The 20401-nt window shown below is 38.3% G+C and overlaps 1 protein-coding gene across 9 annotated transcripts in view; it reads left to right on the top strand.

The window, feature by feature from the left end:
* Nucleotides 1-20401, top strand: part of NUDT14 (nudix hydrolase 14) — a 60173-nt gene that overhangs the window by 8065 nt on the left and 31707 nt on the right. Inside the window, exons 1-2 of one of the 9 annotated variants that reach the window (XM_080593034.1) lie at nt 1163-1186; nt 20268-20311. In XM_080593034.1, coding sequence (XP_080449160.1) covers nt 1178-1186; nt 20268-20311 — 53 coding nt within the window. In that variant the 5' untranslated portion in view covers nt 1163-1177. Of the gene's footprint in view, nt 1-1162; nt 1187-2996; nt 3153-6601; nt 6692-10618; nt 10775-10811; nt 10863-14245; nt 14366-16509; nt 16566-18265; nt 18287-20267; nt 20312-20401 lie in introns of those variants that run through there. The other 8 variants (XM_080593036.1, XM_080593033.1, XM_080593030.1 and 5 more) reach the window with 8 other exon arrangements.

Raw genomic sequence — 20401 nt, 5'->3', positions numbered from 1 at the left:
AAATGCTGTATTTGTTTTTCAGTTTGGATCAAAATACATATGTTTGCTTAAATAGCAGATATTTCTTTTTCCCAGTGCAAAAATCTGTCATCTGAATCATTATTTCAGCTATGACATTATGTGTATTTGGTATGTTTTAAAGCAGATGAACACTGTAACATTTTAAATGTTTACTGCAAATCTGAATATTATGGAAATGAGACATTCTCTGTAAGTGGGAATATTCGCTAAAATGTCTTGGTTTGATGGCCTGTATGGGATGCAAGTATACTTTATGGTATTCTTAAAATACAATTGCATTTTAAATAATGATTTTACCTCAACTGCTGCCGTATTTAAAAAATATTTTTATCTTCAGCTATAACTCGTAAATGGTCAGCTCCTGTGCTTTGAAAACTCTCTATGACAAGCTGATGTTGCATAAATAAGTGTGTTTTACACTGCGGACATATAAAATTAACCGCCTTGCATTTGGATTAATTACTCTTCAAAACTTTAAAACAAAACTTTATCATCTCCAAGCTTGGCTTCTTGGTATTGTCCTCCAGACATTGATCAAAGTCTTGTTAGTATAGTAATACTGAAGTTTACTAAAGTTTAAACAAAGTAAAGCTCAGTTTTTCTTCGTGGTCAGCTCATGTCACACTAAAGCCGCGATCGCTGCTCAAAACAGCATTAATTATTGGTTTCACGTCGTGGTTGCTGTGTCAAAATCCTTTAAATACCTCATGGAGCTGAGAGGGAATCTTAAGGCCTGTGACAGAGCAGCTGGCCTGGACATGGGCTGATGCCCCAGTTGACAGGTTGTTGGATTAGAAAGAATATCAAAGGCAGCGAGTAAGATTAGGGATAAGTGAACATCTGACAGCAGTTTGCAGCAGGGGAGAACAGATGATAAACAATGGGAGCGGGCGGCGTGGGGGGGGAGAGGTGAGAAGGCCATGGGAAAAGTGTGGCGGCAATCACTAAAGCTCCAGGTTGCTGGGCCTCATGAATAGAACAGGAAATGGGATTTGCTAGGACAGATGTGCTGAGTGGTGATGAATACATTATAGGGAAATGAGGCTAAACTCCTAAAGGTGAGGGATGTGCTGTCCCTGAAAATAGAAAATATGGGAAAAGAAAAGTTTGCCCTCCCGGAGACATAAGCGTGAATACTTCAATACAGAAAGGAGAAATGCTAATGGTAATTTTAATTAAATGGTTATTCTGTGGTAGAATTCGTGACGAACTCTAGGTCATGTACATTTAGCATAACAACATTACAGTGATACTACATATATAGCATAGAAAGTATTAATTTTAAACCAAAAATTGCACAAATAACCGAACCATTTCAGTGACAGAACAGCCTGAACGGGAGCTCTGGGTGAGGAATGCTCAGACACATTCTCTGTATCTGGCATATAGCTCTCACGTAACATATGTCTGATCCTGCCACCGTTAAAAGAGTTGTGCTGGGTGATCTTGTGAGGTCCTTCCAGCCTTACGTTCTTCTAATTCTGTACAATGATTGCGTGCTTTGGGAAATTACACATAACTGTTGGTGTTCCCGAGAATATTGCTTCTGTGCTTCGTGAACTTCTTTGTTTTCAGGTCTTGCTGGATCCTTTTACTATATTTTTGATACAATTATCTCGGAAAGCTACACTTCTTGTGGGTTTACTGATGGGATTCTCTGTCAGTTCATAAAATTTCTCCCGTGTTTTTTGTTCTGGTTTTGATCTTCATTTCTAAGCAAACCTCACTGAAAAAAAGCGGATCTCACATTAGCACTCTTAGTGTGTTACTTTAGCAGGAGGAGATGCAAAGAGCATGATTGGAGATGTCCATCTGACAAAGCATTGATAAGATCTGTTCTCAGAGATAAAGGACATTATTCCATTATACATTCTCATTTGTAAAAGGAAATCAGAGCTTGCTAAAATGAAGTAGAAACACAAACTGTGAGAGTCACCAACTGTAAAACATAAAGCTCGATGTAAGGACAAGAGGTGACTGAGCTGTAATGGAAATGCCCACCATCTGTCTTCCCTGACCTCAAATCTCTCCCACGTGCTGCCTCTGGCCTGGAGAAGAGGGTACGTGTATCTGGCCTCCTTCAGACCCAGTTTCTGCCCAGCCCTGTGTACTGTAACTGTACCTCTAGTTTTTAAGATGGGCAACTGTAACAGGAATGTGGGCTGATTAGGGCTGTCCTGGGCCCTAATACCAGGCACTGTGTTCTGACCGCAGCGGTATCATCCAGGCACGGCAGCTGCACTACCAGAAGAGCGCTGCAGTTCTTGGGCCCAGAAGTTTCCCAAAGTCAGTAATCAGCAAAAAATGTATTTCAAGTGGCCACAATAAGGAAATGAAATGTTGTTTGCACAACAAAACGTAGATCAAAAAGAGTATGCCCTACTGATTCTGACTGGCTTAAGTACTATCCTAATAGTTCTGTTTTCTGTAAAACTAATTTCTACATTTGCATGATGCTATAACCAAAGAACTGAACCATCTGTTACAGGCGGTTCCCATTTTTAAAGGAAGGTTAAAGATTATCTGCAGTTGGCTTGCGTAGTTCTTCGGTTTAAATCATAAGTTTTAAACTGTTCCAGCATTGCTGTCATTATGAAGGTTTCCAAAATAAAGTACTAAAACGCAGAACTGTATATAAATCACCAATCAACTCAGTTAATCGCTAATTAATTCAATTAATTGAATGCGAGTTGTATTTGGCTTTTAAGCAACAGGTACATTTCTCTGTACCCACTGCTTCCTTCAGAATAGGTGGCCAGTTAGGAGATGTTTTGGAGTTTCTTCTTTAATTTTTCTGTTTATTATTACTTTTTTTTTTTTTTTTTGGATGGGAAGATGGGGAGGGGATGGCCACTGCTGTAGAAATCCCATCTCGGTGGAGTCTTTCTCAATTGAGAGGTAAAAGTGAAATTAAGAAAATAGCAAAACCTGGAGCTGGTTGCATCTGTCACTTTGAACTAATATTTGGGGGGTGGGGAGAAAGGAGAGGATGAAAAGCCCTGAAGATCTTTGTGAGGAGGGTCTGTGAGAAAGTCTTAGGAGAAAAATCTAAAGATTGTTACTAAGCCTTGGCTTCTATTAGCCCCCTGCTGCTGTTCTTCATCAAGTTATTTTAATGGCTTTCAAAGCAAGTGAGTGGAAAATGGTTTCTCTGGAACTTTAAGGAGACTGAACTGAAAACTGTCATTGCTTTATAAGTAAAACACATCAAAGATTGATGGAAGAATTGCTTGTTAAACACATTGTAGATTTTAATTAAAAAAATGGGAGATATCATAAAAGAGACATCAAATCATCATAACTACCTAAAGGTGAAAGTTTAATGGCTTGTCATCTGCTCAGGATCCTATGTTAAGTATCTCTTTCATAGCTTTTGTGACCCTCTGTGTGTGTGCATGTGTACAAGATTGGTTTATTTTATTTTTTTTGAAGAGTTTTTTCTTTTCCTTGTATGCAGGAAAAGCACACTGTAAAAATGAAAGTGGAGGTTACTATGCTTTCTGATTTTATTTTGCCTGCGTATATGGATGTCTTCTGGTATTTATAATAGTGTTTCAAATCCTTATGTCTGTCTTAAATAGTCTTTTTTTTTTCTTTGTGCTGTAATATATTTTCTATAAAATACATTTTTTTTGTGTTCAGTTGATGAAAAATACATTTGTGTATCACATAGGCATTGCAAGAGCATCTCTTCTGGAGTCCAGTCCTCTCACTTTCTTCTCCTTTCCGCACCTTCTTTTCCTTCCTTAGTCCTCCCAGGCAATAAATGGTGTAGATTTTAGAGTTGTGTAGATTTTCTTCCATAAGACAGGTAAAAAAAATGAGTGTGCATAGAAAACTACATAAAACACAGCATTTCCACTAAGACTTTGAGCTCTATACTTTCAAGCCAAAACCTTGTTCTGATATGTCATGCTGCTTATGATCAAGGTGCATATTTAGTAAGCAAAACAAACAATTGTTTTCAAAGACTAAAGGAGCTCCTCAGCAAGCTGATAAAGCACACAGTGCATTATTTCTAGTCCATCTTAAAATTTCAGAAATGTTCAATGTTGTTGTTTCAGTTTCATGAGTTTTTTAACTTTCTGGAGTTAAACAGCTACATCTACGCATAATTGGGACCCTAGATCTGATTTATAATGAAGAAAATTGTTTTTCCCAAGAGCTTACTACATGATTATTGCAATTACTTGATTTTCTGAATGATAGCATAGAAATGGTACGTATCATCAAAAAAATTAGCTTTGCGTGAGTTTGTAAGATTTTCATGATGTACAAGATCATTTTAAATTAGGAATAGGAATATTGACTATGCAGTTAACTGCATAGAATTTGATCACTTGATGTTATTATTTTAATGATTCTTCTCAATTAATTTTGTCATTTTAGCTGGTGTTTTAGTTAGCCATAATAGTTACTGTTATTGGTGTACTTGGAGTGGTTATAACATTCTGTTTTTCTGGATAAAAAGGTTCTAGACTATAAAAGGCTCCAGGCTATGAAAGACCAGGTATAGAGATCCTTGGTATGTGTTTTTACAAACTTTTGGAATTCTGACCTTGTTGAATACAATGTTGGTTTTGGTCCTTATGTTGGGGAGGCCAGGTCTTTACTTGCATTGTTTCTGCTTGATCCTAATTTAGGCAAAGTCCAAAGCAATTTGACTAATGTTGTTTTTATGTAGAAAGTAAGGTAATTGCAGCTGGAGCGATTTGGTGCTTTATGACCAGAAATTACACATTTTGACAAACTGAGTTGGAAGTCAGGATGTGGAAAATACAGGGGGATAAATTTGTATATCTAGTATAACGTTGTAAGTGATGGTAAATTTTATTTAGCATGTGAACCTGTATAGCTCTTGTATATGTTCTTATCTTGAGTTGTTGAAGTATGGCTGCAGGCTTCATTCAGTCTTGCTTTGGCTTTGGGACATGTCTTTGTTTCTGTTTGGTCAATTATGCTTGGTGACCTTGAAGCAGCAGCATTGGAAGAGAAGCTGGCTGGCAAGTTTTGCAGCAGGTTTATCTTAGAAATTCACGTGTATGGCTGTGCTTAGCACCGCCTTCAGCACTGCAGTGTTTCTGGCACTTTAAAACCTTGAGCACAGGTGCAGTTTCTGTAGGTATTTTTTAGCAGAAAAGCATTTCGGCAGTGCTTTAAGGAATTGAGTGATGCCTCCAAATTGAATTTTTCAGCTTTTAAATGGCTGTGACTTAAGAAAAGGAAGTGGATACCAGCATGTTTTGCCTGCAAGGCTTGTGTTGCTCTTTGAAATGACATTTCATAGTGCTGCAGTGTGTATGGCCTGAAGTTCGATCGGTAACTCATTCCACTTGTACCGCTCAGTCAAGTTAAAGAAGAATGTGGGAGCGCTGGCCTCCTGTGCCGTGAAAGCAGTCAGTGATCATCAGTGAAGAGCTGACTGCTGTAGTACTGTACAGGATAGTTCCTCCGAATTTGACACCTGCTTGTTTCTGTAAGCCACCTTTTCTGCCTCGCTGAGGGTGGGTGGTTGACCTGTCAGTGTGGAGAACCCTGTTTCTTTTAATCTCGTTATTTTCTGCTTGATCTGTCAAGAATCACTGGAACACATGAGCTTCCCTAGAGCCTTAAGTTGCCCTCCACAGAGAAAGATTAATTTGTAAAAGTAATAATATAGATGTCCAGATTTAAGTGTAAAAGTTATGCTCGGGGGGGAGTAGGGATTTAATCAATCATATGCAGCATCGGAAAACACAGCAATCAGTGAACTTTTTTCCGTAAACAGAAAAACGTGGAATTCTTGCTTTTGAAGCATTTCTCTAAAGAAACAAATAAAATAAATAAATAAAATAAATAAAATAAATAAAAATAATAAAACAAAAACACAACGAGTGAATGCCATTTGGTGGTATATCTTCCCTCCCCTCTGCCTGTACGTTTGTTACAGCCCTTGTGATAGAGGAGTGGGATGACAAACCATGCCTCGCAGTTGTGCCTTAGGGAGAGGGTGAAAGGGAAAAGAAGCAACTTCTTGCTGCAGTGCAAGTTTTGTATACTTATTATTTTTTTAGTCATAAGAATGTGTCTTGCTCTTGCAGTGGAAGATTTGTAATTGTAGTATTTGTGGAAGGTAATTCTTCATTGTCAGTCCAGACCTGCTGAATCTGGGGAGCGGATTTATGAACTTCATTCTTTGTCTAAGATTTTAGTCACTTCTGTGCATGCCGGGTTCCTGCCATCCATCCCATGTTTGGGATAAGGTCTGAGAGCTTACGGTGACCTGGTATTCTGTTGAAGGAGTCAGCAGAACCAGTAATAAATATATTAAAAAAGCTTACAGTGCTCAGTTCTACTGAGGCGACATGCTAAAGAACCTGTAGACCTTGTCTACAAAAACACTTGTGATAAGTGGTAACCTTGAGTTCCTGTGAGACTTCAGTGGGTAGGAGGCGTCCTTTCCTACTTCTGCTTCACCATGGAGACACCACGGTGCTGCACCTGGCTTTCTTCCCAACTCTGTTGAAACTTAGGATCTCCCGAGCGCTGCTTGCTAACCTTGGTTAATCTTGTTAATGCTGGTTCTTTGTTGGCGTGTACCAGATTGGTGTGTGATGCAAGGTGTACAGTTCATTGAGCTATATTGTTCCTGCATTGACTTGACTTCTGCATCAGAAATATGTTGTCCTTCGTAAGTTATAAATAAATGAATAGATTTGTTAATTATATTTTAAAATCATATTTGTGTGATCTACGTTATTGCTTTACAGATGCATTTGCAAAACCAAGTAACTGAATTTATGCATGATGGATTGTTTTCTGTGTGTGTTTTTTTTTTTTTAGCCAGTTTTAATGATACAACAGTCTAATATATACACAGGCTTTTTCTTATCAGCGTTCTGCTTCAGGTGACATAGTTGGTAGGTTTTGTTTGGTTTTGAAATTAGAATGGCATTCATCTAGTGCATGGTTTTTAATGCAGCTTTATTATCTCTCTGGAAATGGAGTGGTCCGGCAGGCGGTAGGAGAGGGCTCGGTTCTTTTTCTGCTGGCCCTCTGTCAACCAGAGAAGATTTTAATCAGACCGCATGTAAGTTGCAGTAGAATTTGTTAGAATGACTAAAGAGGTAATGAGAAATATTAGACAATTGATGGTGGTGATTAACGTTTGGCTGGAATACCAGTGGCAACTTACACTGTGGTTTTATGGTGTTGTCAGTGTTGTTTTCCTGAGTGGCACAGCAAAATTAATGATGAAAGGACAGTTTCTTTCCTTGCTCTTTTGGATGAGGGTCATGACCTAGGGTAGCAAAGAAGAAGAAATTATGCTTGTAGGCGTAGTGGTTGCCTTGGGACTGATAATTTTAAGATTCATTTTTTCCTTCTACTGACTATTCTCGTGTTTGCCTCTCTCTGTGCTGTGCCTGAAGAGATGTGTTGAGAGCCCTAAATCCTGGCCAAGTCAGTGGGGCAAATGTCTCCTTTTGAGTTAGGGATTCTAAATTAGCTTGTTTTCAGCAGTCCCAAATCCTTCAGGATGGCTATACCTGTAAAGAGGGGAATGGAGAATTGCAGGAATGTGATTTGGACCAAAGCAGCGCTTGTCCACCATGTATTTTTAGAAGAGTCCTCTCCCTCAGGGGTTGAAAGAATATTTTGAGTAGTGAGCGCACAAAATGAGTAGAGGAAAGAGTACAAGAGTGCGAAGTGAGATTTCTTACCTACTGTGGGGTGTTAGACTATACAGACTTGCAGTGGGTACTGTATGTGGAATCTCACTCTATCTGAAACGATCACTACAGACATAACAGGCCCAGGTGTGGTAGGCCGAGAGCAGGCTTACGTGGTAGCTCAGGGGCCAAAAGAAGTCAGCTGCCAATGGACCAGAAAAGATGCAAACAGATTTCCCTGGGACATTTTCATTCTTTCAATCTATTTAAATTTTTAAAACAAAGGTTTTAATAAAGATGTTTCAACATTCAGGGATTCAGGTGTTTGCCTGAAATGGCTCAAGTAAAATCTTTAAATTCAGATCTTGTCTTTCTGAAGAGTGCCTTAAATTGGAGGTTGTTGAATGCTACAAAGTGCTTTCTTAAGTCTTCTCTTCTGGAGATGTTCAGGAAATACTAGAAATTGGAGAAGGGTTTTGAATGCGTCTCTTGCTCCCCACATTTGTTTCTTTGTTAGAGAACTACAAAGGCCGTGTGTGTGTGTTTGTTCCTGACTCAATGAATATGTAACGATTTATACAAATCAGGAAATCTCTACAAAAAGAAATGAAACGTGGAATACCTAAGAGTTCTCTGCAGCCCTCTGTTTGGGTATTTCCCTGGCTTTTACTCTCTGAGCTGGAGCCAGCAGATGTGCCTCCTGTAGCGCCAGAGTGCCATTAGCATCTGACTGTTCGCGCTGATGAGCTGAAGTTTGTACGTTTTTGAGGAGAAATGCTGTTATGAATCCAGAAAGATGTTAAGTTTTGATGAAACTTAACGTTATCCTTTTGTGGTTTAAAAAAAGGGGGAGGGTGCATTTAGATTATTTTCAATTTCCAAACTGTCTAACTGAAAATCTGAAGTATGCTATTCTCCTCAATACTGAATTAATTTTGAAAAATTGGATCTGTGTTTCTCAGCCTTTTACATTGTTCAAGAAATTTTATTTTTAATTTCCTTTAATGTTCACTGAATATGTGAAGTGTACAATAAACTAATCAAATACTCTATGCTGTTTCTGCACAGGGTTGTGCGTTTAATGGTGGAAACACTTTTTGCTTGTCCCGATAAGAATCAAGGAGACAAAGTGTTAAAAATTTCTGATCGTGGTGTACCCAGGACAATTGTCTCAATTGCTTCTAACATCGGATTCTCTTCTAAGTTACATGTCTTAATCTCATTGAACTTCATGAAGTCTAATATGTCCTTAATTATTTGGTAGATCAGGACTGCAGAATGTGAGAGATGAAATTGTGGTTATGCTGGTTCCCTCTTGTGTGGCGCATACCTTTATGCAGGGGCAGCATGATTGGCGATGGAGAAACTTTTTTTGTGTTGAAGTGCTTTAACCAGCTTACATCTTTAGTGTGGCTCAGTGTGTGGTTGCAGAAGTGTTTGTGATGTTTGCATGCAGGAGACCATGCAGGAAGCAGGGAAAGGGAGGGTGATGCTATTTTGTTGGAAGTGCTGACCTAGGTCATACTGGGCAAAAGAGATCTTAGAGGTTTAAATTTCCTGAGATTTTCCTTTTGTCTCTCTGATAGTGATTTTGAATAAAAAAAAAGGCAAAAAAAAAAAATCAGGCAACTATTGCAAATTGTGTGATTTATTTATTTTTTAACAACATAAAAATACAGGGAAAAGATTCTAAAGATATTAGTTCAGTGACATTTACTGTGTAGATTTTCAACAAGTATGGGTATCACTGGCTGTGTGAGATGTGTATTAAGTTTGTTTCAGAATACAGTGCTTATTTACAGGAAAATACTTTGCTGCCACATCAGCTGAATACAAAACTTGCAAATGATATCACTTTCATGTTTGGGAAGCTATTTCTTAACTATGCCCAGTCAAAGTTTCAGATTTCATGCTTTACTATAGCTTTGTGAAAAAGTAGCGTTAGTAATTTTGTAAATGTGGAAGGTGTATAGTCCATTTATCCCTGCAAAATAAGAAAAAGTGTTACAGACTTCTAATTCAATGATATCTTAGGAATTTAGGTAAAACTTAGAGTATTTGAATACTTGCTGTAAATGTAATGTTCAAAATATTTTAATAGCTTGTTTTGAAAAATCTACCTATTAGGTATTGGTTCCTTTCAACAGAATTTATTGGCATCAACTTGGTACTAGAAAAAGCCCCATCTGTATCTCAAGTTATAACCTTAGATTATATGCTGACCTGGCAGTAAAATGATGTTAGTGAGAAAAGTCATAAATTTGACCTTTGTGCATATTGTATTTCCTAATGCAAGCACCATATCCTTACTCTTTGTAGTGTAGGTTTCAGTATACTGAAAATACACTACAGCTACTACATATTTGACTTTAATAAAGCACGTTCGATATGTATATGCAATAGCTCTTAGTAATAATGTATAATAAAAATGGGAAAAAAACAACCAAGGACAGAAAGTGGATTTAACTTAATTTAGTGTATTCATATATGCTTAATTCTCCTGTTTTATAAATTTCATTCAAAGGTAAGTGATCGTACTGATAGCTGAATGCCAAACTAGACTGCAACAACTCCATTGTTGAAAAGTACACACAAAAAACAAACTGTGACCTGAAAAGTAAACTTCCAGAGGATTATATGAGAAAGTTTACTTACACATCAAGTATCTTAGCTGTAATTGTTCTGGCAGTTGATGTACATAAAATGAACAAAGTGGCTTGGCCCAGTATTGCATTAACAGTTGAATAAATTAGTGTGTTCTCCATTGTTTATTTTACCTCCTGAAGTGTGAAAAAATTGCACCTTTGAACAGTAAACTCTATTGCCATAACCATCTGTTTGCAGTTTCATTACAAACTCCTACCAGAATAACCCTCACTTTGAAGAGAAAATTGATACGGGTTGTAAAAATTATAGTCTATGACCTTAGGTTTTATGTCTCTTTAGGTATCCCTGGTGTGGTCTCCACTGGTGTGTATTATGATTTCTTCAAGAAGTAACTTTGTCTTCCAGCTAATTTCAGATAAGAAGTCAAGTCCATGCTTCAAAGAGTTTGCTGTCGCACAGAGCTGAGCACCTTTATCTCTCGTTCAAGATCCTTAGATGTAAAACAAGTGTAGTAGATACTACAGCAACTTTGCCCTTCCGTGCCCAGAAATGCTGTGTCAGCTGGAGCTAGCACGCTGTTCTTTAGTGAGTAGCTCGGTTTGTCCCTGTGAATTTTGCTAGACTTAGTCTTACTTACAAAATTGTTAATATTGTCAATTAAAGCCAATTAGCAGCAGTAGTTTTAGTACTTTAGACACAACATTGATTTTTAATGTAATTGAAAAGTCATCAGTTTATTTTTGGCATATTTGCGCATATTTTTGGATGCGCATTCCACAAAGGCACCAAAACCAGTCATTTCTAACTGAAATATTTGAATAGTGGTTAAGTTAAAAACTGCAAAGCACCATTATTAGTAATCATGATGCTTTTAAAATAAACATTCCGGATAGTTTAGTAATGAAATCTTGCAGGCTTTGTTTAAAAAACAAACACCTCCCGCTTTCCTCTTGAGCTTAAACAGTGGCTTGTTTAAAAAACAGTAAAATTCCATAACACTTAAACTCTTTTGAAGTAGGTCTTCAACATCAGCAAGTAATTCTGCAAATTGCTTTTGAAGATGAGGCTTCATTTACTCCAGCATGTGCAGTCTGATTGAGTGGATTAGTGGGTGTGGCTGAAATTGTAATTTAGGCTTTTTTTGTGTGCATGTTTCTCTCAAAAAACGCCTTATCAGATGCATCTCTATTTTCTTGCAATAATTTTGAGTAGACCCACGAGTACTCTTTTTAATAGTCGTTGGTGAAAATTTGGTGTGTGTGTATAATGGCATTACATTCATGTTAGCTACTTTTTTTTTCCCCATCAGTTTTTTTTTTTTTGAGTGTGTTTTTTTTTTTTAGATCACTTTCCAGAACCAGCTTGCTCTGTATGGTTACACAAATGCTAGTGGTAGGGTAGGGATAGAGCAGAGTTATGCAGCTGGGGTAGAAAAAGGGGCAGCCTGGGTTTAGATTGACTTTACAGTGTTACAGGACAGCACCCTTGGACAGAGTTTAACAGAAACACTTCATATTTCAGTGAGTAGTTATGTAATACGATAGCCAAGTGTGAGGCAGTTCAGTAATACTGACGTGTTCCTTCGAAAGGAAGAGAAAAAGGGCTAGGCACTCGACTCATGAAAATCGGAATGATTTTATTGATTACTTTTTTTTTTGAGTTGTATGTTTTTGTGCCATTTGAGAATGCTTCTGTTCATTTTAAAAGATACATAATACTTTCTGTAAAATTTGTAATTATATAAAGAGAAGAGAAGACCGCTACCTCCCTGCTTCTCACAAATCAAACCATTGAAATAGACAAAAAAAAACAAACAAAAAAAAACAACCACAATTGTGATGTCATTACTTCAAACAGATTTTATATGGAAAATAGCTTGTTGGGGATGATCGTTTCTATACAAAAGAGTTGAATATAAATTGTCCTTGAATATTTGAATGTCCATTTGCATTCTTTTTTTGTGGATGAAAAAGATATTTTGATACAGCAGGGAAGCTCTCTAGCTCCTATAAACAAAAAGAGATGCTAAACACCACCCTAATTTACTAATCTAACAAAACAATGGGGAGCAATTAAACTTCTAAAGCATATGGAATGGCTATTTCATTTTATCCTTAGTTGGAAAACTGCACAAGTCCAAACATGTTTTAGCTGTCTTTCCCTGTATAATTTCTGTTCCTCATACAGGTTTCACAATATTATGTTGACAATTTTTGCTTTATTGCTTTAAAATAATCTGAAACTATGGGGGTACATGAATTTTTTGGCATCTTAAACTGGTGGTTTTCCTTATTTATTTGTTTATTTAGACAACTTCATTGTGTTTGGCAGTGTTGAAAATACTACACAAATATTTAGGCAGTGCAAGGTAATTTGATCACTAGTTGTCTGATATGAAAGTGAAAAGCGTAACGTATTCACTCCTGAGTTTGGTTTGGCCTGGAAGTACAGCTCATGTTGGCACGTCACTGTGGACACTGAAAACATCATGTATTGATTATATATAGCAAAGAATTATAGCATTAATATTTCACCTGGCAAGAAATGGTATACACGAGGTTATAAATCCTCATATGTTTCCACTAAAAATTGCTACAGATATGACATCAGATTCTATTAAAGTGAAAAAAGAAATGTAACAGGGAAATTTCAACTGATAGGGGTGCTTCTTCTGCATTGAGGGAAGAAAGAAAGGAAAGGTTCATTTCCAAAAGGGTGAGGGATTAAGTGGCAGCATCCAGCATCTCCTGTCTTCCTGGGTTTACCGCAGGGTAAGTCCACTCTGTGTAGCCCAAGAACTGTGGCTGATAGAGAAGCAGCAGTTAATGCACATCTTCAGGGCATATTTTACCATTGTAGGAACAAACATTTTATAAACCAAGATGTACTGAATTGCCGAGTTGCTGTAACTGCAAATTTACCTCTGGGCGGTTGTTATTGATCATAAAAAGGTGAATTTGACTGAAAAGCATTAAGCTAAGACCATTTAAGAAAATGAAAGTAACAAGAGGCTGCAGGAACTGGCTGAGTTGGTGCAGATTTTTGTCTGTCTTCAGGAGTCAGTTACTTAATAAAATGAAGAGTTCGCTGTTCTCTTGCCATGCGGTTCTGGGCAACGAGGAGATACCTCAGCAAGAGAATGTGTAGTAAGTTTCCAGATAGAGGTTACGCCATGTGCTCTCGTACTAAACCGTATGGATGAATTTACAAAAGATTGGTTGAGTATGGGAAAGTGTGCAATAGAAAACAAATCTTACAAATGCATTTCATGAAAAAATACTCTCATACTTCTAAGATTTTTTTTTTTTCATGAGAACAGAAGAAAGCAAAATTTGATTGCTCCTGTAGGGAGTTTTATTGCTTTGTTACATGTAAATGATTAAACAGGGACTGCACACTTGCTTGGCACTGCTGACTGTGGTTTAAGACCGTTATTTGCCAAATAATTCTCTTTTTTTTTTTTTAACCTGTAATGCTATTATTTTATTGCTTGAAGAATGGTCATAATCCCTTTGCATTGAGGGCATTAACTGCTTTTGTGTCTTAGAACTGTGGAAACAGAAGACTAAATGGAGCAGTGAGGATAGAGTTATTTTTATGCTATAACTGCATCAACTTCAGGAGTTCAATTTTTTTCACAAGCATGGAACATTTATGTCATGGATAACTGCTTTAAACCCAGCCCAACTGGTAGAGGCTAGGGGATCATTACTGTTGTTTCTCATTTTAACCCTCATAACCTGTGCGTGTAGCTTATCTATACCATAATGTATTTGCCTTTCTTCCTTAACTGCCTCTGTTTGTTTACGCCAACTTTGTCTGGGCTCTAACTGAATTGTAAGATCATTGAACAGGAACTGTTCCCACTAAGTATTTTTAATGCCCGTCACAATGGGTCGCCAAATGTCTCGTTGTCTCTCCTGTTATGTAAACAATAAGAAGTTAATCATTGTCATGGACAGATTTTTTTTCCTCTTTGAGTGGCATATGTGAAGCTAGTTTGCTTATTTTGGACATATGTCCCCAACATTTAAGTTACCTGCTTTCTTAGCCTGTTAACCAGCCTCCTCAGAAGTCTGTAATGTAAGGTAAGAACCCCTTTTACTGAGGTGGCTTTGGTGCAGCTGTACAGTTCTTGGAAACTTTGGCTGCTGTCTGTCCGAGCAGCTCTTTTCTGTGGATAAACATAGGAGATGCTGCTGGCCAATGTTTTCAATTCAGCAGCTGTTTAAATTGTCATACTTTAAATAATAGAAATCAAAAAGGAGTTTTATGTAGAGTCTGAACAGATAGATATCTTTACTGCTTCGGTCATGTTGTTATATGTTCAGAGCTCCTTACGAGAAGGTTTTCTGTCATTTAAGTTGGTGCAATTCTAATGTAAGGTTTGGTTTTTTGAATGGTTTGAACTCCCAACAATCACTACAGGAAATATGTTACTGTAAACCTTCATGATGAGGATTTGCTTTAGATAACCTCATTTTAACTGTTGTGTAATGATTATTACCTAATGTGAAAGAAACATTTAAAGAGTTGTTTTTTTTTAGTGTTGTTGCACGTACAATGCTAGCATGTTTTCAATTTACACTTGAGAATAAAACTTTATATTTCCTAGCTTAGATTTTATTAAACCTTAAATTAGGATGTTTTAAAATGTGTATATATAATGCAGTTTGTACCACAGGTTCCTCAGAAGGAACCAGTTCAGTGCCCAGGTAGGCCTTAGCCTTTCTCCTCGGGTAGCCAGCTATGACAGAATCTTCTGTATTATGGGAAGTACCGAACAGTTGTTCCATACTCAGCATCACCATGTCATTGATGATTTTACAGGCTTCTGCCATGCCAGCCCTTTGTGTGGCCCTCTGCATAGGTTACATTAAGCTGCGTGGTATGGCCTGCTGCATCACTACCTCTTTCTCTTCCTCACCATCCCAAAGCTCAGTATCACTGGAAAGGTCCTGGTCCTGTTATTTGTAACTGCAGCACCACACCAGTAATTCACTTGTGTTATTTGTGAGCAGATCCCCTTCTTTGGGAGAAGCAGAATGATCGTTGGGTGAAGTCCTACATCTGTCCCTCCAAAATCATGTTGAAGTGCTTACTCCCTCCATTTGAAGAAGTCACATCTACACAGAAACCCACGCTGGGGGGCCTTGCAGGGCTCTACACAATGGCAGAGACCACAGCCAAACTGCAGGGGTTTTGCTTTTTTTTTGTTTGTTTGTTTTTGACAGCTGGAGATGGTATCAGTGTAATGCTGAGCATTGCAACATGTGGAGACACATTTCCCAAAAGCATGAGCTGGTTCAGGAGCATCTCAGGTAGCAGAGCGTGTTGGTACTGCCCACAGGGATGAGAAGGAGGAAGGCATTCCAGCTGCCCCCAAACTACTTTTGGTAGTCTTTATTGGCTAGACTGGGCTAAGTCTTAAAGGAGTTTCTCTAGTAAGCAGAGGTTATCTTTTGCACAGGTAACCTGACAGCAATGGGACCACATCATTCAGACATTATATTGCATGAGGTAGTAGAGGAAAGCAGAGGACAGCTATATCCCTGGTGCAGTGAGTCTTAATGGCATTTTATCCAGACACAGAGAGTGTAGGTGGGAAAAAGAATGGTATTCTGATCAGAGGCTGCAGACAGGTCCAATTTATCTGTCACAGATGGTGTGAACAGGCTACTGCCTGTAAGTATGGCAATGAGCAGGTGCAGGAAGGGTCTTAGGAAATGGTTTCACGGATAGAGGAAGGACAGAGAATGTGGAGATCAGGTATGGGTGGCATCATAAACAGCGCTTTGCTGGTAGGAGCCGCATCTGCTGAACTTGTATCCACTGTCAGCACTTGTCTAGCAAAGAGCTCTGTGCAGTGCGTGGTTGTCCTGCAATCACATGAACGGAAGGGGATCGAGTTTGCTCCGTGTGGACTGGGAAGCTTGTAGTATGCTGTTGTAATTCTAAGTTGTCAATGCCATTTTCAAGTCAGTCTTACAGACAAAATGAGCAGGACTTGTGACATGCTATTGCATGCTCAAGTAGTGTATAGAATTGGCTATTTGTGCTTGCTTTTCTGGGAGGGGGAGAAGGAGGGAGGGACTCTTTAATTTGGATGCCTTTCGGAGGCATCGTCTTCTGACGACCTTCAACTGCCTTCTATCAAAGGTCTGAAAGAGTGGTCTGGGGAAGCATTGCTCTATGCGTCCTCTATTCTTAAATTTTCCTTTCGCTGTTAAAGGCAAGATGGACATCTCGCCTGACCTGATACGGCTTTCTTACGCAATTTGTGCTTATGTAAGTAATCTGTCTTCCGAGTAACATGAACCGAAGCTGTCTTACATGCTGCCTCCCCTGGAATACAGCTTTATTAATTTACACATACTATATGCACTAGTTCATCATTGCAACATGACAGAATCTGATCACTGAGCACAGAAGTAGAGTGTAATTACTTTGTAATTAAAGATTTACCAAATCAATTGTGTGTTATATACTGCTGTGAAGAGTATCAAAACTGCTATTTCAAAGAGATAAAAACTAATACAGTGTTGACATATCTCCTTTTAATAGAGACATTTCATATTTGAAGGACAGTTGTTTAAGTCAGTTTTAAATGTAAAGTGTTAAGTGTCAGTGTTAAGATCTCACAGCAATCTCTTATGCTTACTTCTCACACTTGAATAAGAGATGCTTTGATTGTTCCTTAATAGACATTGGAGAATGGACTACTTAATATAAATATATATGTATTAAAATGAAGAACATCAAGTGTTTGAGAGAGCCTTTATATTTCACAAAGATGCTTCTGGTTTTTTGGGAGTGATGTTGATAACTGATACCTTTTAATTCTTTGCTACGGTCTGTAATTGTGGTGATAAAAGAATATTGTCAAAGGCAGAAGACAGGATATACAGAATGGGACGGTTACATTTAACGAGTAGTCATGGCTACTTCACTTTTAAAGGCATGAATCTTGATGAGTTCTGCAATTAATATTTTTGTCTTAAGGATCAGATAGGTATATTACGTACAGCTTTACATGGTTGGAAACTGGTTAGAATTAATGTTCTGTAAAGTATGTAAAGCAGCATAAGAACCATTGGTAACTGTTTACATGCTATTAATAATTAGCAACCTTCATACTAGTCTGTTAGGAAAGAACCATGCATTGGGTACAATAGAAACTCAACTCCATACGGTTGGGTTCAAATTACATTTGACTTGGACAATAGGGCATGAATGGTGCTCATTTGAGTTTCTGCCATTGTAAACAATAAGATGTTGGAATGTTTCAGTTGTTTATTGATTTATTTATTTGGACAGGTGCAGGTTGATCATATGAAATAAATTCGTATTCAAATATAGACAGACAAGACCTTAACAACATTGTCCAGTCTGAGTATATGATCATAACCAGCATCTTGAATGGACAGATTAAAATTAATTTAACCTGTGTCTGGTTTTGAATTTGGGTCTTAAACTAATCAAATTATGTTCTAGAGAAAGTGCTTATATGCTGTCCAGCCGCTTAGAAAATAGAAAAAGTGAACTATTTGTCGATTTTTATTTCTTAAGGTACTAAGTTTCTTCTTTTACTTTCTGTTAAAAATTATTTGCATGTCTGTGTGGTAGATTCTGTTAATGTTAATGGGGCTCACCTATGAGAAGAGGGCATTCAAATCTGATGGATCCCATCTGGTTGAGGCTCATTCTCCAGGGTGTAATTTTCCTCAGCTATTTGAAACCCTTTCATAAGTGCTCCAAAGCAATCAGGTTCTATAATTTGCAAAATGATGGCAGGTGGAAAAAGTCAGGAGGATCACACCATGGGAATCAGTATCACAGGACTAATAGCCTAAATCAATTCTAGGATATCTGTGGTGCAGGCATTTTTGTCTTCTCCATAGCTGGATACCCACATTTCTCTCAAGCTGACGCTGCAAAGGGAGAACGGATGGGAGCACATCTTACTGTTTGGGATAGTGGAAGGTTGAAGCTGGAGAACCAATATGAAGGTACATGCAAAAGACATTATCACTAGTCCACAGTTTCCAAGTCGCTCATGGCAAACAACAAACCGCATAGCAATCTGCAAGCAAGAGAAAATCCCACACATTAATGTCTTACAGGTAGTAATAAATCTATAAAAGGATTGAGCAGACCTTATGAATTTAATACATTAAGCTATATTGCCACACAGCATTGCTCTGTGCTATTGAGTGTTGCATCTATGTGTTGTCATAGTCCTTTCATAGTTCCTCTGTCTCTCACCAGGTAGAACAGATTGGATGTACACTCAGCTTGATGACCAAGGTTTTTAATATTTCAGTTCACGCAGAATTTGCTGTCTTTATTTCTCTTTCAACGTTATGTTACGTTTAAACAATGACATGGCTTCTCTTCCGATGCGTGCATTTGATTCCTGTCAGTGCTACAGAAGTTATGCACAGGCACCAGTGGAAGAGTAGACTAGAGTTTCTCTTGAGGTGGACAACTGTTTATAATTAGAGCTGTGGGAATGAAGGCAAACGCAGCTAGCAAGCAAACATTCACTCTTCGAAAAAGCTCGGTAAACTCATAAAGCTCAGGAGCTTAATCTCTGAACCAGAGTGCTTGTTATCTAATCCCCACCAGCTGTTGTGTACTTGGTAGCCATGACATCTGTAATAGAGCTGAAGGGCCTGTCTATACTGGTTGGCACCTTTACCCACCAACTGAACCTGATTCTTCTTTCATTGCTTGCATTTACCTGCTTTAAATCATTAACCAGTTGCTCAGGGTTTGACCGTCCGTTTAAGCATACTTCATAATAGAGAGCTTGTGCTGCTCTTCACATTAGGCATGTTTTAGGTTTGTATGTCTTCAGCTGGTCTGTTATTTGCCTTGCTAATACAAGAAAGGTGTCAACTGTCAACCAAAAGACTTTCCTCAGGTTGTATGCTGAGTCTTTATACAGACTTAAAACTGATCAAGGAGGGAAATAAATCGAGCTGTTCTTCATCTGAAAAAATATTTCCATGTATCTAATAGATAGGGTACAGAATTACACACTGTATAGCGGCCTTCCAGTACCTAAAGGGGGCCTACAGGAAAGCTGGGCAGGGACTCTTTGTCAGGGAGGGGAGTGATAGGACGCGGAGTAATGGTTTTAAACTAAAAGAAGGTAGGTTTAGGTTAGATATCAAGAAGAAATTCTTTACTCTGAGGGTGGTGAGGCACTGGCACAGGCTGCCCAGTGAAGGGCCGGTGTTCAAGGCCAGGCTTGAATGGGGCTTTCAGCAACCTGGTCTGTGGAAGGTGTCCTGGCCCATAGCAGGGGGTTGGAACTGGATTTTCTTCAAGGTCCCTTCCAACCCAAACCACTCTGTGATTCTGTACGTGTCTCTGTTACCTGGTGTGTATGAACTGATGAAAGTGGTTACAGAACATAGAATATATGTGCAATTGTGTGTGTGTACTGTTGAAAAGTGGTTGTTTTCAGGGGTTTATTTCAGCCGTGTTACCTGTGGTACCTGTCATTGATTAATGTAGCGGAGGATAAGATGACTTGCGAGTAGTAAACAGTGACACAGTAGAGGAGGTAAATGCTGAGCTGTCCTGCAAAGATAAGTCCACTTCTGCACATGTACCATGGACGAACTTAGATCTATGGGTTATTTTACTGGTTGAAAGTTAGCTGTATATAGATAGCTTCCTAGCACCTGAATGAGTAGATTGGGGTTTGGAGTTGACACTGTGGCCAGAATTGGGCCCAAAGACTACCTCAGTCGTTCATTAGCTGTCAGCCTAATACTGTGGACTAAAGCTTCAGAAATCCTTAAGATAGTTCTCAGCGTCTTTAATACTTACTGTCAAAATCCAGAATAATGACATCGTAAGTAAAACCAGCACTACTGAGTGTTCAAAAAATACCTTCTAAACTTTTGTTCAATTTCATTATAGTCAATTTTCATTTGGAATTAATTTTACTGATGTATTTATATATTTTTTCCACAGAATGGCACTAAGAAGTTCTGGGACTTTATGAGGACACATGACAGGTAACAGATGGAATCACATTATTTCCTTTTGTCTTTATGTTGTATTTCATACTCTTCCGCTGGTCAAATCTTAGTATATTGAGTCTCTTG

The sequence above is a fragment of the Anser brachyrhynchus genome (genome assembly GCF_964034855.1).
Source record: "Anser brachyrhynchus genome assembly, chromosome: 5".
In the NCBI taxonomy this organism is placed as follows: Eukaryota; Metazoa; Chordata; class Aves; order Anseriformes; family Anatidae; genus Anser; species Anser brachyrhynchus.
The sequence above is the reverse complement of the archived record's forward strand: the minus strand, read 5'-3'. Positions and strand labels throughout refer to the sequence as shown.